At 40.3% G+C, this 24321-nt stretch overlaps 1 protein-coding gene across 15 annotated transcripts in view; it reads left to right on the top strand.

Moving 5' to 3' along the window:
* The window catches only part of eif4g1a (eukaryotic translation initiation factor 4 gamma, 1a), a 130817-nt gene that overhangs the window by 66295 nt on the left and 40201 nt on the right, over nucleotides 1-24321 (top strand). For all 15 annotated transcript variants that reach the window (XM_068042306.1, XM_068042316.1, XM_068042313.1 and 12 more), the window contains 5 exons: nucleotides 3404-3485; nucleotides 5214-5957; nucleotides 10464-10555; nucleotides 11674-11866; nucleotides 16828-16961. In XM_068042306.1, coding sequence (XP_067898407.1) covers nucleotides 3404-3485; nucleotides 5214-5957; nucleotides 10464-10555; nucleotides 11674-11866; nucleotides 16828-16961 — 1245 coding nt within the window. The remainder of the gene's footprint in view (nucleotides 1-3403; nucleotides 3486-5213; nucleotides 5958-10463; nucleotides 10556-11673; nucleotides 11867-16827; nucleotides 16962-24321) is intronic.

Raw genomic sequence — 24321 nt, 5'->3', positions numbered from 1 at the left:
GAAGATTCTCAGATTCCATGTCCATGGGAAGAGTCTGATTCTGTTCTAGGGTATTTAACAAATGAGCCTCTACAGTTTCCTCATTTTGGGTTTAACAGCTCTGATGAGAGAGTATACTTAGTGGGGAACTGGGCTAAGTAAACATGAAGTCCTAACTACAGTATTTCCAGGATCTGATGCTCATTAGAATTTGGTTCTCAGTGGGCTTGGGGTTTGTCTTATTCCTGATGAAAGTACAGTGCAAGCCTCCCTTTGTCTAATGAGTCATTTTGGTGGCTGTGGCATTGTTCGAAATCGCCAACTGAAGCACTTCACTCAATGAAGCTTAATGTCCTCCCTTTACCAAAGTATGGACAAGACCAAACTTGAATTTTCAACGTCATTAGTAGTTTACAAATTGCATTCTGTCACATTGCAAGGTACAGCCAGCATTTTAGCATTGCACATTTTGAAGCTGCTTACAGGTTGAGTTAGTTATATGGACTCTGTCAACGTGACCTACTGCTATTTCAGTTGAAAATAGTGCTCCTCAATCAAGACTGTATTTACAGATGTCAACAATCAATTGGTCTGCTGCCTTTAAGTAGATAATGTGGCAGTAGGAATCTAGACATTTCTCCCTTTTACTTTCTACATCCCCAAAAGGCACATGGGTCAAGATGCTATTTCTGATCTTACTGTTTCATGTAATGTTTTGAATTCTTGAATTGCTACCTCACAGCAATCTCATGCCAGCGCATTTTTTGATTCTCTGTAGAGTGATCTTGACTTGTTAATGAAGGACTTATTCGTAATTGAGCATTTAAAGGCCGTATGGAAAGATTTTACTACAAAATGTGTAATTTTCCCTATACTGTAATCAATCTACAGAACTTGAGGTTTCTTCAATCTGTGTATGCAACTGCTTTAAATCTGCTTTAAAATTAAGATCTATATGGCAGCAGTAGTTTTCCACAGTTCCATATTTGAGATTGAAAAAATTATGTGGCTACATTAACTTTTGGGATCTAAACATGATTTTATATAATTGTCTCAAGTTCATGTGTGTGTGACCTAAGGCTCTATTAAGAGGTTTTTCTTCATACTGATAGCCACAAGGAGAATCGGGATGGGAGGAACCTCCAGACAATAATGGCAGCACATCTGTCTCCTTTGAATAAGTATAAAAGTTTTGTGTGGCTTTGGCCTTAATTCCTCCTTCAGTTAACATCCCACGCACATGTCGCTTGAGAGCTAGTTAGTTCCTTCAATTTGCCCCACCCCCCCTCTTTTTGAGTTGGAATGACGTTTTCTTCGTGGTGCTAAATCTCAAGGCCATCTATGAATCAGAAACTTTGTAAAAATGGAGAATAATATTTCCCATGCAAATTGACCACTATTGCCAGTTAAATGTGTTTACTGTCAATTGAGAAGACGTGGGACCATTAAAAGTCATTCATTACAAGGTCGTTTCTTGAACTAAGTTAAATATCTGTTCAGGCTGGCACATGCAACAATATCTTTAAAGATCTTGAATAATATAAGCTTTTAAGAAATTGTTAGAGATGCACTTAAAAATTGTAGTTATTTTCAAAGATTGCAAATAAAGAATGTCTACCTTGCAGATACATGACCTTCATTTGAGGGGAAAGCAGCCGTCACACATTTTGCATTATACTAGCTGTCCCTAGCGTTCTCCGGCCTATAGTTCAAAATTATTTCAGTGTTGGCTGTGCACTGGCGTATGATACTTCATGTCAGAGCAGTTAACTTCTCTCCATAACATTGTGTCTCTTTGCAGAATTTGGAGAGTTGTAGGAGTTTCCATCAAATATTAGAAACATTTATGGTGTGTGGCAGGTTAGGTGAAATGATTCTTCTGGGTAATTTTTCTCCCCCTTTCATCTTCATTATTGATTACAGGTTGAGAATATAATGAGGGATGTCTGCAACGTGACCTGTAGGCTCCATTATGTATTCCACAAAGCCATGAGCTAGTGCTTTTTTGCTTGTGCGCATGTCTATTTGAAGTTGGGTTATGTTCTTCGTTAGCCTGGAAGATGGGCATCTAGGCCTCTCTGGATGTAGCAATTTTTCTTAACTACCAAATGGAGAGGAGCCTTTACCCGACATTTAGAGCTGAAAAGTTCAAAACACTGCTGCCAACAAAAAAAGCCTAGCAACTTTATGATACGTGGTAGAGATTGCAGAGGATTTCGCATTAAGTAGAGTGGGCCAAGTTTGATCACAGAGAACAGACCCAATGAAACCAGAATCAGCCAGCCAATTTTAGTATATGGTATTTTGATTTTCATTTAAGGGTGCCCTGAATTTTCTCATTCATAGGAATCTTGAATTTTTTTTGCCATTGGATACCGGATACGTGTGATACTGACATTGTCAAATCCTGTGATGTTAGGAATAACTTTAGAATGCATCTTGTAAAAGTGGAATTTATTGTTCAAAGGGAAAGTAGTTGTATTATGTGGTGTTACTCAATCAACCTGACTCAAAAGTGTTATCAAATCTGGCCCTCCAGTTGTGCTTACAAGTGCCCACCACTACCAAAAGAAATGTGAAAAACTGAAGGTGGAGGTCGCATCAAAAAATGCTGGGGATAGGATTAAACCATTTGTCACTTTATAATGTTAGGTTAGTGCTAAACCAAGCAGTGTTACCCATAAGTCGGTGCAATACGATTAATCATGCACATGCTAAATTCAAGTTGGTGCCATAAGTTGCTTCAACATTATTGAAATGCTCTGCCATCAGACTGGATAAACTTAGTGTTTAGAAATGCAATGAGAGATTGTTCTGATTGAATTTCATGGTATATATTTCATCTGGCAAATGTTTATAACCCATGATTATCAACAAGACCAAACAGTTGAAATATTGCTTAACCATTAGACCTGTGCTGTTCAATATATTGGCCACTAGACGCATGTGGCAATTTGTATTTTTGATTAGTAAATAAAGCATCAGTAAAGGACAGTCAGCTGTTTCAGTACACATTAGCACAGTCTATGTCTTTTCTGTTTGTTGGCAAAATAAGACGGTGAAAAAAGTTGTTTTGAGTGCTTAACACCTACCACCATTCATGGAAGTAAAGTAACTATATGCATTTGAAATTTGAATATACATAAGGGGTATCCTAAAATTAGTTAAAATGGTGTCACCATAGCTACACCTGTGGCTACTTCGCAATTTCTGTTGGACAACACTGCTTTAGACTGCTGGTATTTTTCATGTATAACTCTTTCTACCGAATAACTTTGACAAATCTAAATAGTACCTTGTATGAAATGGGACAATCCTGAAGATTTGGATGCAAAATAAATAAGCCAGACTCTATAAATTGAGCATTGAAAATCAAGGTTGTGATTTGCTCTCTACCAACCAACTGTCCTTTTCCATTCAACAGTCTGCAGGAAGCTTGGAGGGAGGTGGTGCTGTACAGGCTAATGGGGAAAATCCTCATCCAGTGCCAGTAGTCATCCGACCAGGTAAGTTGCGCAGCTGTTCAGTCCGCCATTAAATTGTGGCAAACATTTGTTTTTGTGCATCTAACCAAAAAAGATGGTATCTTTTTGATATGGATAGAACATTACCAAACTGTAATTTTGGGTGGTAAGATTTGCTCTTGTAAACATTTTTTGTAACTAGTAATTTGTATTTAGCTTTTAGGAATAATTCTAGGAACTATATTTCTAACTTATTTAGACTCCATCTGTACACAAATGGGTATTGCTGTCATTTTATGTTGGGGTACATTTAGTGATGGTATCACTTCCAAGAAATAGTACCCTGGTCAGTCATGATCTCCCATACCCTCACCACACTACCAACCTTGAGGTATACATGTTTCACTCTGGGCTTATTTTATTGCCATTTAGTGACATTATTTACAAGAATTTACCATTGCTTTTAATTTTGCAAGGTTCTTGTGCCATTTTCATCAATGTTCTTTAGCACACTAACTCTGCAACCAACTGCAGTTGGGTTTACTCTACTTTGGCTACAGAACTGATACCAGTTCCCATTTTTTTTATAGTTGTTGAATTCCAGAAATCTTCCCAATGACATAACACCTGTTGACTCTGTTTTCTGTGGTTGTATGACTTTCTGAAGGGCAATGCCTGTTTGAAATTCAGCACAAGGGTTCATTGCCACCAACTAATTTGCTGGAAAGCAGTCCTGGCTACAGTAATGCCAAACCTCGGTGCTTTTCAGAGACAGGTTGGCTCCAGAGACTTGAAACAGTGGGCTGAATTTTACACCGCCACAGCGGGTCGGATGATGGCATGGGGGCGGCGTAAAATTGAGCGGGAGGCTCCGGGAGGCCTACCCGTCCCGCTCCCACCTCCGGTGAACTTTTTGGCAGACGGGCGAGGGTGGGGGTGGTGGAGGAAACGGCCTGCCTGCCTGGGGCCAATCAAGGCCCTTAAGTAGCCACTTAATGGCCACTTTGCTCTCGCCCACCTTCGCGGGTATTTTACGCATTGCAAGCGGACATGCTGGGGGCGTGAAAGGCCGCCCAGCGAAAGCTGCTGACCTTTGCGCGCCCTGCGGTGGGGAGGTGCCATGGCAGTCAGGTACAGCGTGCCCGATTTGAGGGCCACCCCTGCCTCCCAACCCACCCCCGGGACCCAAGACGCCCCCCCCTCCCCCCAAACGACCACCCTAGCCTCACCAGGGCACGACCGATTTCCCCCTGGTGAGGAACGCCCAATTGACCCACTCTCTAGGGTCCATGGCATCGGCTGGGCTGCAGTCCCAGCTGTGTCCACTGCTCCTGGTGGTGCTGCTGGGACTATGAGCTGCCAGCCCACTGGCTGGCTGGCAGCTCACAGAGGTGGGACATCCCCCCTCAAGTGGGTGGAAGTCCCATCTCGGGACAATTAAAGCCTGGGGACCCGTAAAATACAGGACGGATCCCCAGGCTAGGCGGAAGTGGGTTCGCCACCAACACAAAAGTCGGTGGGGCATTCCCGTCTGCCTAGGGTAAAATCCAGCTTAGTGGCTCAGATGGGAGTTGTTGAAGTGCCCAGGTTGCTATGGATTCATAACCTTAATAAAACTGTTTTCACCTCTAGATTAGAATTGAAATTGCAGACCTGTATCATCCTGTTGTCCATGTTAATGTTTCTCCACGATACTATGATCAGTTTAGAATTGCATAATCTTGAAGCTATTTCATGCTGCTGATACCAATTTTTTTTTGTTTTTAATAGATAAGCCAAAGTCTCCTGCAGTGGTAACTAAACCAGTAGAGGAGCTGAACAAACCTGAAAAATGTATTACACCTGAAATTGTGGAAAGCAAATCTGAAATTAACACTAAATTAACAGACTCTGAAGAAGTGCTGGAAACTCCAGTCACTGAGCCAGATGACATTACAACCACTGTAGTCTCTTGTGATGTAACTGTGACAGATTCTGAACCACCTGATCATAATAATGAAATGAACCCTTTGGCAGAACCTATTTCTTTGCCGCCAGCAGCTAAAGAAATGCAGAAAATTGAAACAGAGAAGGTAGAAGAGCTACAAAAAGAGGAGGAGGTGATTGCAGATGAACCTAGCTCAAAAGATTTGACAGTGGAAAGTAATGGTGTTATGGTAGGACAAGTAGATGAAACTGGTCAAGAATTTGAGCATCCACTTGAGCATCCACTTGAATCTCCACTTGAAATTGTAATGGATTCTCCCATTGCACAACCTGAAGAACTAAAGTTGACTAATGGTCTGGAGCTTTCAACAGAGCAGGTTTCAGAAGTTCAGCCTGAATCTGACATCAGTCCAATTTCTGAACCTGAAACAACAAAAGTCGAAGAAAGTGCTGTAGTCTTAGCTTCTGAAGAGAAGGAGGAAAAGGAGAAGGAGGAAAAGGAGGAGGAGGACATTGTAGAAATCCAATCACAGGATGCCTCACCAACAGCAGCTACTGTATCCCAGACAAATGACAATCCTGTGCAAGGTATTAGCTGTTGGTTATCAAAGGTCAATGTAGTGATAGTGTATAGGTTTCAGTATTGTAGCTGATAAGCTACTGTTTTTTGTCCTAGAAATCAACAGGTAAGTGTATCAGATAGCTTATTTTGAAAATTGATCCGAACAATTATATAACTCTTCATATAAAACAACTTTACACTGCTGTGCAATGCTGAATTGTGCAGAATTTATGTAATTGGTCGCTTAAGTTCCATTGTATTAGCCTATTAACACTCTTCAGTTCATTTTTGTCCAAAATGCAATGGATCTGCCTACTAAGTGTGCTGTTTGGTCAACTAAATCTTATAATTTGTAATGTGAAGAAATGCAGATGAAAAAGTTGAAATGAAAATGGGGCCAAAACCTGTTTATCGTTTAATGATTTTAAATAGCTTTCTTAAATTTTCTTAAAATGAAAATGAGGTTTACAATTTTAAAGGTGGGATTGACAGATATTGTAACTGCGTGTCATCGGTGGACATGATGAGCCCGGTATAATTTGTTGTTCGAGTGGGCAAACAAATTTGACTGGATTAAGGAATATTTCCCATAATTTTAATATTTACAAAACCTTTGCTTGGTATATGAATGTTGATATATATTTGAAATGTACATAGTTACTCAGCACTTTAAAAAGGTGCTATTTAAATATAGCAATGGGAAATGTATTTTTAAAATTTGGAATGTGGTATGGCTGCATTTATTGCCCTTGTCCAGTTGCCCCAAGAAAGTGGTGGTGGTGGACCACCTTGAACCACGGTAGTATTTCTGGTGTGGTAGTAAGGAATATTTGTTTAATGACAAATGATGAAGGGGCAGTGATGGTAATAGGGCTGTCAGAGTGGTGGCTGACTAGAAGATAATGTTCTCATAACATATACCAATCTTTTCTTCTCAGTGGTATAGGTTGTAGGGGAGGGAGGTGTTCTCAAAGTAACCTTTGTTACTTTGTCGGGATACCCAAAGTACAGCATGATTCAAGTTAATTTTAAAGAAACTAAATGATGTTGTAGTACATTGGGTTGATGTCCCTCCTTCCAAGTCGAGTTTTATTTTATCAGGACAGCACTGGTGTTTGAGATGTGAGTGGGGGAGGAGGGGAAGAGAGAGAAGGAAGAATACCGAAATAGGATTCCCTAAAAACAGGGACTCAGGTTTTAGTGAGCTGTGGCTGATCCGGGAAACGCCACTTGGATGTTTAACTTATCATTGGATGATAAACTATTGATGTATTTTGGGTCAGAATATTGCAATGGAAATTAGTTTCCTACTTGTATTCTAATACCAAGTTAATTGGTTTCCTTAATTAGTTTCTAATATAACCTAAACAGGAAGCTTTATTATGTGTAGCAAACAGGACTGAATTGCTGATTGGTAAACGTACAACCAATGGAAAGTATTTGGTATGAAAGCAATACATCTAATAATCAAAAGTCCCACTTGTGCAGTTGAGCACCCATCAATGAATGAGATGAGACAATATCAAGCTTAAATTGTCTTGCACCAATCCAAAGGAAAGTGGAAATCCAGCGAACTGCAATAAAGAGCAGCAGGATTTAAAGAAAGTAATGAGATGCAAAAATGACTATAAAGAAAAAACAGGTACATGGGAACCTGAAAATAAGTCGAGGAGGAATTTACTGATTTTAATATGTTGCAAATGAAAAACTATAATAAAGAGAATAATGAAACTTGAACTAAATAAATCTGCATAACCTGATGACTTTCACCACAGTGAAACAGGGAAAGCTTGCATCTTTTTGTTCCCAGATTTTTTTTAAATAGGTGGGGAAATTGCAGATGTTCAGCATTTTCCAAGGCTCTGAAGAGCTGAAAATTGTGCTTTTGGATGGGAAAATTGCAAATGCGACCCATTATTTAGGGAGGGAGAGAGTAACCAGAAAATTACAGACCTCTCCATTTAATGTCAGTTGTGTGGCAGTTGCAGTTATCTATCATCAGGGGCAGAGTGACTGAGCACTTAGACAAGTACCAGCTGATCAGAGTCAGCATGGATTTGTGAAGGGTAGATCATGACTCACTAGTTTAATTTTTTTGAAAAAGTCACTGGCATTATGGATAGCAGTCTATCTATATGGACTTCCTGGAAAGATTTGATGAGGTTCTGCAAAGGAGATTGTGAAAGCATATGGAATTGAAGGTAACTTTATGATGTGGGTTGATAATTGTTTGGGAAGTAGGAGACGCAGTGGTTAGCACCGCAGCCTCACCGCTCCAGCGACCCAGGTTCAATTCTGGGTACTGCCTGTGTGGAGTTTGCAAGTTCTCCCTGTGTCTGCGTGGGTTTCCTCCGGGTGCTCCGGTTTCCTCCCACAGCCAAAAGACTTGCAGGTTGATAGGTAAATTGGCCATTATAAATTTCCCCTAGTATAGGTAGGCGGTAGGGGAATATAGGGACAGGTGGGGATGTGATAGGAATGTGGGATTAGTGTAGGATTAGTATAAAATGGGTGGTTAATGGTCGGCACAGACTCGGTGGGCCGAAGGGCCTGTTTCAGTGCTGTATATCTAAATCTAAAATCTAAAGTAGGGATATAGGGAATATTCTCTGATGTCCCTGTAGCATATGGGGTTCAGTGTGGGGAAATAAGAGATCACCCATTTTGGATCTGCTAAAGGTAAATCAGAAGCTGACAATTTGAGGAGTAAAGGGATGTAGATGTCGTGCATAATCACCAAAATTAGTTCAGAGCTACAAAAAGTAATGAAAAATAATAATGAAATGTTGGCCTTAATGTCAAGGAGACTGGAATCTAACCAGTAGGAAGTTTTGCTTCAGTTGTATAGAGCTTTGGTCAAACCCCAAATAGAGAGATGGGCATTGCACTTTAGGAAGGATACATCAGCCTTGGAGGAGGTACAGTGCAGATTCACCGGAATGATATTGGACCGTTGAAGGTAAAGTAGAAGACAGGTTGCATTAACTAGGCTTGTATTTCCCCTCAGCTTAGTTTGAGGACTGAATTAATTGAGGTGTTTAAAATTAAGGCTTTGATGGGGTAGATGCAGATAATCTTATTTCCTCGGATGGCAGAATCTAAAACAAGGGGGCAGAATTTTAACAGTCAGGCCATTCAGGAGTGAAGTATGGAAGCACTTTTCATGTAAACAGTATTGAAAATCTGGAACACTCGCCCCCAAAAGGCTGTGGATGCTGGGTCAATTGAAATTTTCAAGACTCAGATTGTTTTTATTAGGTAAGGCATATAGATCAAAAGTGGGCTTGAGCTGAATGGCCTATCCCGTTCCTGAGTTCCTAAGCATATGTGTGCCATTTAATGGTTTACTGTCACTAAGAACTAGCTTTGGTGATTTATTCGCGAACATCTAAATCCCTTTATTCAAATTGCCATAAAGTAAATGTTCTGATTTACCTTAAGCAGATCCAAAATGGATGATCTCTTATTTCCCCACACTGAACCCCATATGCTACAGTTCTGTCCGTTCAATTAATCCACATCTCCTAAAGCTTCCTGATTCCACCCACATAATTTACTGTATTAAACTTGGATATTCAAGTCTACTCAATCAAGTCATTGATATAAATGGGAAAAAGCTGAGACCCCAGTACAGATCACTAGAGAACACATGTGACATCACATCAGAGAACATTCATTGCCATGTACAATTTTATTAAACTAGTGAGATCCCAGTGAAAACCTACAGGACTCTTTTTACCTCCTTCAGTTTTCTATCCTACAGTCTTCACCTTGGATAATCGCTACTTACCCAATTTCTCTCCAGTCTGCATTTTGGGTTTTTCCACTGATTCAGAATTTTTACCGTCCCTCCATTCAACTTATTTGCTATCGATTGCATAACGGTTGCCATTATATGTACCCCTGCACTACTCTTTAGGGGGAAATGTGAGCAGGGAGATATCTTTATAAAAACATTGCTGTGGATTGGCATCAGGTTGGGAAACCTGTACATAACACTTAAATATAATAAACATGGGAGGCAGGTTACTGGTCTTCAACTGATTGAAAAGAGCTGAAGTGCTTGATTTTGCTTGCTAGAAATTGTAAAGTAGATGGGCTAAATGATAGTCAAAGCTAGAACAGGCTTTGCAGCAGTAATTATAGTAGCGCAAAACAAAAATGATCCTGTGCCACATTTTGACTGAAGTCTTTCAATATGCCAATACTGTTGTGTACTGGCTTTATACTGTACTTGTGACAGCAGAGGTATAGTATAATGGCAGCACCACTATTGATTCATAAAAATAATGCATATATCATATTTTTCTTCTACTTTACCCCAGTTAGTAGTTAAGGTTTAAGATAAAAATGTATTTATAACCAGGCAACTTTATGAACAGAAGCTTAATTGTCAATCTTACTGTAAACAAAGTTAAAACAATGATCATGCTGACTCCTGATGGCCTTTACCTGTGCCAATTTATAGGACTGATCCTATTACTGGAGTGAGAGTTTCTGAATGTTAGCTCACTGAACATCTCTCGTTTTAGCTGCAGCTGTATCTGTGCCAAAGAAGAAGAGGAAGATGAAGGACTTGAACAAGAAAGAAGCAGTTGGAGATCTTCTAGATGCTTTCAAAGAGGTACTTGTTTAACTTTATGAAGTGGTTGAAATGCTAATTACTGTAGGTAAAATATCTACTGGCAGGGCTAGTTGGTAGCACCTATATTTTGTACATTCAAAAATTACAGTAAAGACCAAGATTCTGCATTTGTTGCTGGAAGTATGATGAAACCTTTGTTACTTTTCATGTAAACTGATATATGGGATAAGTTGTATACTGCAGAGATTTAAAACATGAGATGTAAAAGAAACGCCAAGCTAAATGATTTTAAAATATCAACAGATTAGTAATTGAGGTCTCTGCACCTTGGACCAAGGATCTTTTGCACCTTGCTTCCCTTTAACATAATCTAGACTTGATATTTTGCACCTCCAAGTCTCCTTCCCTAACTTGTCAGCCAGTGGAATATGGACTTCGTAATTACTGTTGGGCAGCAGTGTTATTTTGACTTTGATTCAGCAAATAAAAAAATACTGGTGAAAAGAAAATATTTAATTGAACTGTATTGCTCCATTTAATGTTTTATATACAAGTGCAGATTTCCTAACAAAATTCCAAAACAAAGTTAGGGATTATGTCCTTTTGAAGCCTCTTTCTGGAGCATATATCTTGCTTGGTTCTTTCCCAGCAGATCATCTGTTTTTTGCAATAGGAAAAAACACAAATTGCCAGTTATTTAATTTTCTATTGCAGCAAAACACGTTTCAAATCATTTCCTAACAGATTTCTGTTTTATAGCGTGGCAGCTGTTTTTGCATTTTTAGTTGGCATAGTTCTCATTTAGTATTTTGCAAAACAGCCTTCTTTTGGCTACCTTGAACTTACTGGTCCTGATATTTTGCGATAATTTCACATTGTAGTAGATGTGTGTCACAAATCCTTAAGTGACACCTGGTTTCAGTTACTGTAAAAAAACAGCCACCGTCATGAAAGCCAGCCTAGTACTCGGGGTATGTTTATAGCAGGTACCATGCTACCAGTCAAACTTTTGTTTTTGGCTGCTTTACTAACCATTAATAATGTGTTCCGCGTGCATGGTGCCAGATATTTAGAAGCCTCTTAAATTATGCCAATAATTCAAAATTATCTGAAATTATAGGAATTGCATACTCAAAAAATAAATTGTTTTTCTGCAGTCTCAAGTAAAAGAACCAGCAGCCGAGACTGATGCCCAGCCTGTTGGTGTATCTGTCGAAGTGAATGAAACAATTGCTCCCACTCGTGATGAGCCAGAGGAAACCTGGGAGGAAAAGGAGGATAAACAAGACGTAGAGAACATCAAGCCAGATGGAATTAAATTGTTGGATCAAAAATATCAATATAAAGAAGGTGAACGAGGAGTATAATTAAAAATTCTAAAACTAAAACATTTGTGAATCACAGAAAATTACGGGCTTGTAGTAACCTAATCTTGGTGGGAAGAGTGGGAGGGAAGACTTCTTTTAATATATGTTAAGTGATTACAACACAAGGAGAACTTTTGTTCAGTTGCGTCATGGAATGGAGAATATATGAAACACTTGAAGCCCAGACAGCATTGGACCTTTTTAATTGAACAGTGTCTTTCTCACTATTTCCCTACCCACGCTGTACCCATGATGCCCGATTCTGATTTGATTGTGAATTAAAATGTTTCTAAATATAGGTATTTTAAAATAAAAGTCATACTTCCATACTCAGCTAGCTATAATGTTGGAACATAGGAGCAGGAGTAGGCCGTTCAGCCTTTCGAGCCTGCTCCGCCATATAATTAGATCATGGTTGATCAACTACCTCAACGCCACTTTCCTGCATATCCCTTGATATTAGTATCCAGATATCCTTTGATTTCTGTCTTGAATATGCTCAATGATTGAGCTTCCACAATCCTCTAGGGTAGACAGTTTCAAAGATTCACCACCCTCTGAGTGAAGAAATTCCTCCTCATCCATCTTAAATGGACTGCGCCTTATTCTGAGACTCTGTCCCCTGGTCCTAGACTCACCAGCCAGGGGAAACAGCCTATCTACATCCACCCTGTCATGCCCTGTGAGAATCTTCTATTCAATTAGATCACCTCTCATTCTTCAAAACTCTAGAGAATACAGGCCCAGTTTCCTCAGTCTCACCTCATAAGACAATCCTATCATCCCAGGGATTAGTCTGGTGAACCTCCGTTGCACGGCCTCTATGGCAAGTACACCCTTCCTTAGATGAAGAGACCAAAGCTGTACACAATACTCCAGATACGGGCTTGCCGAGGCTCTATACAATTGCAGCATGACATCTTCACTCCTCTATTCAAAACTCCTTGTGATGAAGACCAACCTTCCATTTACCTTCCGAATTGCTTGCTGAGCCTGCATGCTAGCTGTTAGTGACTCATGAACAAGGGCACCCAGGTCCCTTTGGACATAAGCACTTCCTAGCCTCTTACCATTTAAGAAATACTCTGCCTTTCTTCTTTTTTTTTTCTACCAAAGTGGATAACTTCACACATTATTCACATTACATTCCATCTGTCATGTTCTTGCCTATTCACTTAGCCTGTCCAAGTCCCTTGAAGCCTCTTTGCATGCTCCTCACAACTTACATTCCCACCTAGTTTTGTGTCATCAGTAAATTTAGAAATGTTACATTTGGTCCACACATCCAAATCATTTTATAGATTATGAGCAACTGTGGCCCCAGCACATAATCCCACTAATAACAGCCTGTAATCCTGAGAATGACCAGTTTATACCTGCTCCCTGTTTTCTGTCTGTTAACTAACTCTCAATCCATACCAGTATATTACATCAATTCCACGTGCTCTCATTTTGTTTGTAAACCTCATCAAAAGCCTTCTGAAAATCCAAATACACGACATCTGCTGGTTCTCCTTTATCCATGCTACAAGTACCATCCTCAAAAAAAACTCCCAACAGGTTTGTCAAACATTCCCTTTCATAAATCCATGTTGATTCTGCCCAAACATCATTACTTTCTAAGTGTCTAGTTATCACATCCTTTAAAATAGATTCTAACATTTTCCCTACTACTGACCTCAAACTAACAGGTTTGTATTCCCTATTTTCTCGTTTCCTTTTTTCTTAAATAGTGGGGTTACATTTGCTACTTTACAGTCTGCAGGAACTTTTCCAGAATCTAGAATTTTGAAGTGTAACCACCAATGCATCCACAATCTCTATAACCACCTTCAACACTCTGGGATGTAGCACATCTGGTCCAGGGGATTTATCAATCTTCAACCCAGTTAATTTTTAAGTGCTACCTCTTTATTAATACAAATTTCTTTCAGTGCCTCATTTTCACAAGTCCCTTGGTTCCCTAGTATTTCTGGGAGATTGTTTAGTTTCTCCACCATTTCCCTGTTCATAAATTCTCCTGTCTCTGCCTGTAATGGACCCACATTTGTCCCTGCTAACCTTTTCCTTTTCACATACCTAAAGAAACTTTTATAGTCTGCCTTTGTTTCACGCTCGCTTGCGTTCATATTCTCTTTTCCCCATATCAGTTTCTTGGTCATCCTTTTCTGGATTCTAAATTGCTCCCAATCCTCAGGCCCACCACTTTTTCTGGCATCCTTATAAGCCACTTCCTTTGATCTAATGTAATCTTTAACTTCTTTTGTCAGCCAAGGTTGATTCATCTTTCCTGTTGGGATATTGTGTCTTAGAGGAATATATATTTGTTTTTGTCTTGTGTTGTAATTTTTCAAGCAGTAACTTGTCTTTTATGCTTATAATTTGGTCATTTGCCACTAGGTGGGGATAAACTACTGTGGGACTAGATGTTTAGCCCAACACTTGCTGAAAATGTTGCAAGTACTTCTAGTAGTGCTGTTATGTGTCCATATTTTGTTTTGTTTCAGTTCTTTGCACTGAATGTTCCGAGGAAAAAAAATACATTTCTAGTTTATTCATTTCCATGTACAGATAAGAAATGCTTTATTTTGCTTAGGGGTGGAGGGTGGAATATAAAATGAGAGGAGAGGAACTCCTGTGATTGTGGCTTTGAAATTAATGCCCTGGATCATTCTCTGCTGTACTTGTCCTCTTTTTCCTGTGTAAGAAAAGATTGAGCATTTTGATAGTATGCTGCTTACTACCAGGTTTAGTATTATTTGTTTCTGACAGTTTGCTTTGAAGTTCATGAAGTTTTGGTTTCATAGTTTAAGGTCTTGCCGATTTTGACTTATTGCCTTTTTCTGTCAGAGTAAGTCCGATCAACTTGGCCGTAACATTTGCATTTATTTCCATGAATCCTTAGGAGCACCATGTACCCACTACATCTACCGTTGCTGTATTCTGTTATTGTGTAATGTTCGTAAAGGCCTAGGTCCTGCTGTGAGCTTTGAGTCTGATTTTCTTTTTATTATTACATGGGATGTGAGCTTCGCTAGCAAAGCCAGCATTTGTTGCGCATCCCTGATTGCCCTTGAGAAGGTGGTGATGAGCCACCTTCTTGAACTGCTGCAGTCCATGTGTAAGTACACCCACAATGCTGTTAGGGAGGAAGTGACAGTGAATGAACAGCAATATAGTTGCAAATCAGAATGGTGTTTGGCTTGGAGGGGAGCTTGCAAGGTGGTGGTGTTCGCATGCATCGTTTACTTGTTCTAGGTGGTAGAGGTCACTAGTTTGGAAGGCGCTGTCGAAGAAGCCGTGGCGAATTGCTGCAGTGTATCTTGTAGATGGTACACACTGCAGACACTGTGTGCCATTGGTGGAGGGAGTGAATGCTTAAGGTGGTGGGTGGGTTGCTGATTAAATGAGCTGCTTTGTCTTGGATGGTGTTGAGCTTCTCGAGTGTTGTTGGAGCTGCACTCATCCAGGCAAGTTGAGAGTATTCCATCACACTCCTACCTTGTGCCTTTGTAGATGGTGGGCAGGTATTGAGGAATTAGGAGGTGAGTTACTCATTGCAGAATTCCCAGCCTCTGAGCTGCTCTTGTAGCCACAGTATTTATATGGCTGGTTCAGTTAAGTTTCTGGTCATTGGTAACCCCAAGGATGTTAATGGTGGGGAATTCAGCAAGGGTGATGTTGCATGTCAAGGGGAGATGGTTAGATCTCTCATTGGAGATGGTCATTGCCTGGTTTGGAGGTGGTCATTGCCTGGTGTGAAAGTTAACTTGCCACTTAACAGCCCAAGCCTGAATGTTGTCCATGTTTTACTGCATGTTTTCATTTGTCATCTACCATTGTTTCGTGGTTATTGGAGGACAGATAAATGTGGCTCTATGATGGTGCTGCATGGCCCATATTGTTCTGACATGCTTGAATTTGACTGCGAGTGATGTAAGCTATTTAAGCTATGGACTGCAAGGAATTTTAAGTTCCTTTGTTCTATGGGACACAGTGACTTACCCTTTTGTCTAAACTGAGTTTAGTAAAATCATTGTGCTTTTGGTGGATTCTTCATCTTCTGATGGGCTCATAGTAAGGCAGTAGTCAATCTCTACCTTGTTCTCATGCCATTCTGTTCTGATTGTCACACTTCAGTTTTGCTCACCACTGCCATTTTCTTTCTAAAGAGAATTATATAGTTAATAGGTATATCACTGGTCTTGAGTTTGTACCTTTTTGGGGACAAGACTAGGTAAACCTAAGTCCTGTGGAATGAAAGTACAATTTTCTAATTTGTTATACACTATGTTTGAGGATTCTCCATTTTAATGTTATTTCCCTAAAACACAACTAAAAATTCTGGAGTTTGGCCGTTAACTGATGTATTGAAAGTAGTTAGCCCAAAAATACGGATTTAAAAATCCTCAAATCCTATATGATGGAGTATAAAGCTGGCCAGCTCGTTGTTAAACAGCAGTTGCTCCCTGCCTGGGCAAGACCTTTCCAGAATCATGATAAATTAGGGTGTGGTTATTTCTTGGGTCAGTTTGATATATTTTCTATTTTACATAGAGGTTAAATGAAGTGTTTTAGATTAGCTATTACAGCTGTGGTATACCTCCTCTGATAGAAGTTTGACTTTCAGATGGAAAGCTTCTTGCTAGCCTTCCCAGATTCTATTTCTGACGCAGATGTTTATTGTTTTGGGACTCTGTTCTGCCTCCGCAGGTACCTTGGAATAGTGTCTTGCAGCAAACTGCAGATTGACATATTTTGGGGGGAATGTTGGGGGGTGGGGTGATTTTTCTTTGGAATGATTTCCATCTGTGTATGGAGGTTGTACAATCTTTAAGGAAGATGATGAGGGTTTATTAATTCAGATACCTATTACTACGTAGTGGGTGCAAAGCTGAAATTTATATGAAATTTAACTTTAACAATTATTATTTGCCTTATTAGAAAATTGGAAACCGCTTAATCCTGAGGACAAGAAGAAATACGACCGTGAATTCCTCTTGGGGTTCCAGTTCATCTTTGCCAGCATGCAGAAACCTGAAGGCCTACCAGCAATTAGTGATGTTGTGTTGGATAAGGTACGCAGTGCGCTTCATGACCAGGTGGTAGTTTTAGTAGTAGCATTTTAAAATAACAATCTGAAAGCAATAAACACAGAAAATGCTGTGAATATCCAGGTTAGGCAGCATTTGTGGGGATATAAACATAGTTGATGTTTCATTAGGGTTCTGATGCCAGGTCATCAACCTGAATTGTTAACTTTGTTTCTCTCTCCCCTGAGTGTTTCTAGCATTTTCTGTTATTTCCGATCTCCAGCATCTGCAATATTTTGCTTTTGTAAACTACAATATTTTTTAAAAAAATGAATCATTGCTTTTGATTCATTTAAATTTACATTGCTAGAATAGACTTTTAATTTCAAGGCTCTGAGCCTAAATATCCCCATGCCATTTGTTTTGCTCCAGAGTGTTGCAATTTGAGTAAATGTTTTGGGTTAATGAATGAGCAGGAGAAAACGACAGAATTTGAGTTGTAAATCTATCTTCCATTTCCGTGTACAGAAATCTGTTGTCTGGTGGATAAGTACACCAATTATGTACAACCATTTCAGTTGAAATGCCCATTAAAACATCATAATGATACCGTTGCTTTCTCTCCATTGTGGCAAGCAATTATATTTTACCTCCGAGCTTTTGAATTTTTTTTGCATTTGTGTTGGAGTCTTATACAGTCCAAAAGCTATCAACTCCTAAATGCTAGAGGCAAGTTTATTGAGTTCTATTTCTGTTGGCTGAAGTATAGGCAATAACTGAATTTCTTCAGTCAAGCAGTGTTTCGATCTACCCTGATTAGTAATGCAGGCACCCATTTTCAAGCTCTTCCCAGTCATGCACAACATGTCTCGCGTATCAACATTTGTAGAAATGCGGAATGTGTTCCCACTCAACCAAAATCTTGTTTGGACTATATTGCGCAAAAGCAATCTTGGTAAAGGCTAGCGAGATACTGGATTATGTTTTTTTTTGATAAACATACTTAAGCCAGCAGGAAAGTGTAGGTAAGAACTATGCCCGTGAATAGCCCTCAAGGGGTACATTGCTCGAGAAGCCTGTATGACCACAGATGTTAGTCCTCTGGCATTGCACACCTTTTCTGACGTGAGTCACAAAATTGGTTAGCTCTGGGGCTAGTACCAGAGTAAAGAAAGTGTTTCAAAATTTTGAAGATGAGCAGTGTGGGATAGGAAAGTTTTAAAGCAGCTGAAATCAATTGGTTTCATTGGTATTTTAATTGCATTATAGCAACCACATCTTCCAAATGTTCCAGTGTCATATGGTCTAACTTCACTGAGGCAAAAGTCCCATTGTACATTTCCTCTACATGCACTTGTAGATATTCCTATTTATTTAAAGGTTGCTTTGAAATGACATTTCTTGTTCTGTCTGCCCATATGATCATGCTGCTCTACAATATTATATCTCATGAACCGATGGTTACAGATTGCATTGGGGCATTAATACAGGTCTGTGAGTTAAACCAATGGGGACCTATTGTCTTGGAATAAGTCCTTTTTCTTAGAAGGATCACGGGATAACAAAGATGTGCCAGTGCCCTGGAATCTGAATTATTTTCAGCATTGGCGCTGCATGTTGCCTCATAATTGGATTTCTGTTACTCAATCTATGTGTCTCCAGATATTCCATTTTGGATGTGTTGAATTTATAAATACGACGTTTACTTTCTAGGATTTCAGTTCTTGCATAGCTCAAAGCCCCATTTCATGAGAAAATGAATTTTAAAAATTGGATGACTTGAGAAAACAATTAAAACTTTGAAGGCATTCTTAATGACACAGCCATTCACAGAACCTGTTTTATCAAGGTATCTGGTTCCAGAACAGTATACCTTACTATGATTCGAGTGGCTGGAAATAATCAGAAAAGAGAAGACTAAAGGGTGACCTGGTGGAGGTCATTAAGTTTATGAAAGGGTTGATAAGGTAGATGCAGAGATGATGTTTGGAGCGGTCATAAATGTATGATTGTCAATAGGAAATTCTGAATAAACCTCTACGCAGGGAGTGTTTAGAATGTGGAACTCACTACCACAGCTGTAGTTGAAGCGATTAACATAGATGCATTTGAGAGGAAGCTAGTTAAACACAAGGTTGAAAAAAAAAAGGATATGTTGATGGGGTTAAGTAAAGAAAGGGGAGAAGAGGTTCATGTTGAACATCATATCCCACTGTGTAAAATAATTTCTCCTCATTGCTCTCTAGTACTTTTGACTATTTTAAAACTGATTACCAACCTGCTTGTTAGAGGAACCAGCTTTTCCCTACCTTTTTAAAAAAAAAAATAAACTCATTTTTAAAAATAACTCTATTGGGTCTCCTCCTAAGCATCTCTCCTCCTGAAGAGGACAATCCCTGCTTCTCCAATCTCTAAGCCGGAAGCTTACTACGGCCAGTGCAGGAAAAGCTAATAGGTTTCCTGAAAGTTATCGGGGTTTTGTATACCCCTCGAGTGGGGCCAGCAAGCCCATAGTAATTCTCAGGGACGGGCCACTAGATCCCTTTTACTGGGAAAAGGTCTGACATTTCCCCCAGAGCGTGCAGTGAACACCAAAATGGTGGTGAATGGTATTGGAAGACAGTGTATGCTTATAACCGGTGCACCTAGAGTGTGACCTAGTTTCAGGGCCGGTGACCATAGGGATTGTCCCTAGTTTGCCTGTGGATGGGGGGTTGACATAGGTAATGATCTGGCAGGGGTGAAGATGGTAGCCCCCTCAAACCTTTTAATGAACGGCACCTTATTTTTTTCAAATCTCCCAGAGGAGACTGCATTGACACTGCAGACAGATGACCATGAGGTCTGTCTCTCCGAGACTTTTTTTTTGGAAAGTTAGAAGACCCAGGGAATTAATTAAATGGATTTTCCCTAGCTGAGGCGCAGCAAACAGATCCAGTATTGCGAGAGTTAGCACAGGCTGCCCAGTCAAAAGTGAAGCAGAGGGAGTCCTGATTGCTACTGTTTAAAGAATGAGGTACTGATGAGGAAATGGAGTTCTCCTCACAGACCTGAGAGCAAGGAGTGGACTGTAGTTCACCAGTTAGTGGTGCCACAGACGTACCGGGAGAAATATTAAGGGCCCACAGGACTAAGTGGCTGTACATGCCAGTATACGAAAGACCAAAGCCCGCATAAGACGGCAGTTTGACTGGCCAAGACTCCACAAAAATGTGGTGGAGTACTGCAGGAGTTACCACATGAGCCAGGTTGAGGGGAAACCCCAACCTGCAGTGAAACCTGCACCCCTAGGTCCTGTACCAGTGTTAGGAGGACCCTCCAGCAGAGGGCTGGTGAACTGTAAGGGACCCCCACCAAGAACTAGAGGATAGGCAGGCATAAAGCTGGAAAAAGTTTGGAAAGGGAAGAAGTGACCAAGATGGCAGGTTAAAGGAAGTTTGGGAGGAATCCCGGATGAAAACCCCTACTGTCCAGTCAGCCAACCCCGAAAAATGTGAAAAATTAGACATCACATCCATCTATGTAAATGCAGATTCTAGAAGTACCCCACCAGAATTGCGAACAGCATTTACAGGAACCTGCAGAGACGATGAGAGACCTCTCGGGGGCAGAGAAACCATGAGGATGATGCCTTACCTAGTTGAAGTGCCACAAGAGAGTGCCGTCAAGTCTGCACACATACCTGCAGGTAGGAATGTCCCAGAGAACAAAGGGGAGATTAACAAAGACTCCTCCCCCACAGTCAGAGTAAAAGGGACCCACCCATCCCCTGAAGTCAAAAGCCTTTGCATGACTCAGCAAAGCACTGTGTGTGTGTTCAGGACAGACCCGCTCACTACTAACTCTCCTGAAAAAAACATTACCTCAGCAGGAACAAAGACCCTAGACAGCCATGGTAATGGCCAAACTGAAGAAAAGCTTCCCCAGAGAACCACATGGTTACTGGGATGCCAAAAAGGGGAAAATAAAGCAGCACTGGCACCCAGAAAAGACAATTTTGATAAGCTTTGGGATTCGTGAATGAATGGAAATGAATGGGAGAAATGCATGGTTTTTCTTTATTTTATATTTCGCTCAAACCTTTTAATGAACGGCACCTTATTTTTTTCAAATCGCATTTCATTCCCCTGGGTGTGGAGGTGTCATGCAGGCCCCTGCCAAGAATGAGGCACATTAATTTCGCCACATGAACATTGATTTTTAAACTGTTAATGGAGTAAAGAAAGAAATTGCTTTAAAAAAAAAAGACACTTGACTGGAAAGACATTTGCATATTTACAGACCGTGCTTAAAAGGGACAAAAGACCATGCTCTGACACATTCAATCCACAATGGACTTTTGATTACCAGACATTGAGGGTGGAGGAGCTCGTATTCCAGGTTGATCGCTGAGATGGCCGAATACACACAGGGTCAGACCAGTTTAGTCACATGACTAACTGTTGGGGGTTGTTGTTGAGAATTTGAACTCAAAGCTGTTTGCTCCTGGACTGAAAAGGTGTCTCGTGGCTGGCTTGCTGCTGCCTCTCCTGCATGCTCTGATCTCTTTCTGACTGAACTGAAGACCCATTGAAGACACGTGAACCATAAGAAGAAAAATGTCTCCCACAGTGAATAAGGTTCAAGAAGAATACGGGACCCCAGTGAAAAGCAAGACTACCTACAATCAAGGACTCTACAGTGAGCTCACTGCACAGTAACAAACCCCCTTCAGAGATTGTCTCAAACCTTTTCACTTTACTTCTCTTTTGCTCTTCTCTGTCCCTATTTGCATGTGTGTTTCGTGTGTGCATGCTACCATGGGGCGTGTCATGTATCCTTAGGCATTAACTGGATTAGAGTTTAAGTTTTAATACATTTCACTTTTCTTTGAACCTAAGAAAGCCTGTTTGTGCTCATTTCTTTGCCTTATAATTGGAAAGCGGTGAACAAGGGGGAGCTCAAAACAGTGCGTTTAAATACAAAACCCTGTTACAGCAAGACCAAGTGAAGGCTGAAAAGGGGCCCCTAGGCACCTTTCTCACCTGGTCGTAACAAGCCCATACACTTTCTTAAGTGCCTTCTCAACTTGCACTGCTGCCTTCAAGGATTTGTGAATATGTATCCCCACAAAACAGTACTGTTTAGGTTGTATTGCCCCTCCATAATGCATCACCTCCCACTTATCAGCATTAAATTCTGTCTGTTACTTTTCCAGTGCGTTATCCTTCTGAAGCCTGCTCCTATTCTCTTCACAAAACTTTGCAAGATAGGAAATGATAGCATCCACAAGATTTGAAATTGTTTACCCTATACCCAAGTCCAGGTCATATGTATAAGTAATAGTCTGAATACTGACCCCTAGGGGGAACCCCACTGCATAATTCTCTCCAATCAGGACAACCTCTGTTCACCACTATTCTTTGTCGCCAATATCAGAACCTTTTGAAAGTCCATATCTATGACTAACTTTATTAATCCTCTCTGTTCCTTCATCAAAGAACTGCCAAGCCATCAGGTTAGTCAGACAAAGTCTGTCTTTAACAAATTCATGCTAGGTCTACTTTTATTAACCCATGTTTCTCCAAGTGAGAATTAATTTCGTCCTTGACTCTGGTCTGGATTGTTTTCCTGTCGCTGATAACTATAGGCTATTCAGTCTACCAGGTTTATATCCCTCCTTTTTTGAACAGGGGTATAACATTTGCAATCCTCCAGTCCTTTGGCTCCACTTGCATATCCATGGAGGATTGAAAGATTGTGGTCCAAGCTTCTGCTATCTCCACCCTTGCTTCCCTCAGCGACCTAGGACACGTCCCATCTGGAACAGGTGACTTGTAAACTTTGTGATGCCATCCTATTTAGCACCTCCTTTCTATCTATTATCCTATTAAATATTTCTAACCCTCCAACCTCTCCCCGCTACCCCCCCCCCGCCCCAGACCCTCTTCTGCAACATGAACTTCATCTTTTCTTCGTGATTACTAAATACTCATTCAGTACCTCAGTTATGCTCTCTGCCTCCAGATTTCCTTTATTGTCCCTAATTCGCCCCATCATTCCTTTAACTATCATTTTACTTTTTATATGTAGGCAGAAAGACAAGCTGCTGGAGCCATCTAATTGACATAATATACAAGGGTGTCGTTTCTCATCCTTTAGCCTCCATGTGGAAATAAATAGGTTAACCTTGTTTCCCTATCCCTTCGTTGTTTTAGATTTTTGAAGTAGATTTTCAATTCTTTGAGGATAAGGAAGCAAGATGCAAAAAAAAAACTTAACAAGAACAAAGTTAAAATAGCTCCAATATGGTTCTAAACCACTCCAGGTCAGAAGGAGATTGAGCAATAGACTGGAAGGGACTTTGTATGTGGAGGTTGAGCTTCCCTCAAAGAATGAGAAATACTCTGTGGTAAGTAATGTGGCACTCTTCCACATTTTTCTCAACCTCCACATCCAAATTAGAACTAATTGTGGCCCTTTAGCCTATGTCTTTAGGCTAGTTTGGAAAACTTATCAGGTTTTTTTTCTGTCTTAAGGCATGAGGATGCCTGATGAAAGCATGTAACTGTTCCATTCTCCAGGTTGTCACATTTATATGTGATTTCTTAAAGGTTCCTACAAATGTTGGCCCAACAATTGGCCACTGCAAGTTAAATGGCATCTGTCTTTCTCTGGTAAGGAGTAACACTCGTTCACAAAGCACCATGAAGTAATAGATTTCAGTATAGCCATGTTTTGTAAGGAAATAAAACTATTCTGGCTCAACTTTTGTCTTATTTACATGTGTTTGCAGAGGCATTTGTAAAATACACCAGGCACCTGTGTTATAGGATGTAGGTGCATGACTCGGAAAATGGCGGGGTCAGAAAGCAGAGAAGGATGTAATGAAATATTTGTCAGTTTGGAGGATTTGGGAATGGTTTGACCCAGTGAACTTTGGGATCTCTTTTTTTGCACTTATATAAATGGCTTGGACTTGCACATAATAACTTTGAAGTTTGGCCGTGGTAGGTTAGGAAGGACAAATTTAAGAGTGAACGAGATTGCAGGGCATAGACAGGCTGGTGAAGTATGCAGATGAGCAATAGACTCAGAAGGCCAAGGAAGGGTGAATCTAAAAGGTGGCATACCCCAAATGGTAAGCTGCTTCACAGTGGAGGAATCAAAATCATTAAAAGTAGGTTTGCAGGTAGAAAAAAAGTTGGAATAATAGGTAAAGTCTAATTTATGCCAGTTGATCTCCCATGGCTTTGCTGAGTCAGAATTATCATCTTTGGTCTGGGGTTAGGAGGGGCTAGAATGTGCAAATTTTGCTTGTCCTCATTCAAATTGACATTCTGGCTGTATCTTACGGTAAAGGCCTGCTCAGGTCTGGGGGAAAAAAAACCCGACCCAGCCCGAGTCCTTCCATTTTTTCCCGCTC

Source organism: Heterodontus francisci, chromosome 11, assembly GCF_036365525.1.
Source record: "Heterodontus francisci isolate sHetFra1 chromosome 11, sHetFra1.hap1, whole genome shotgun sequence".
Classification (NCBI taxonomy): Eukaryota; Metazoa; Chordata; class Chondrichthyes; order Heterodontiformes; family Heterodontidae; genus Heterodontus; species Heterodontus francisci.
The sequence above is the reverse complement of the archived record's forward strand: the minus strand, read 5'-3'. Positions and strand labels throughout refer to the sequence as shown.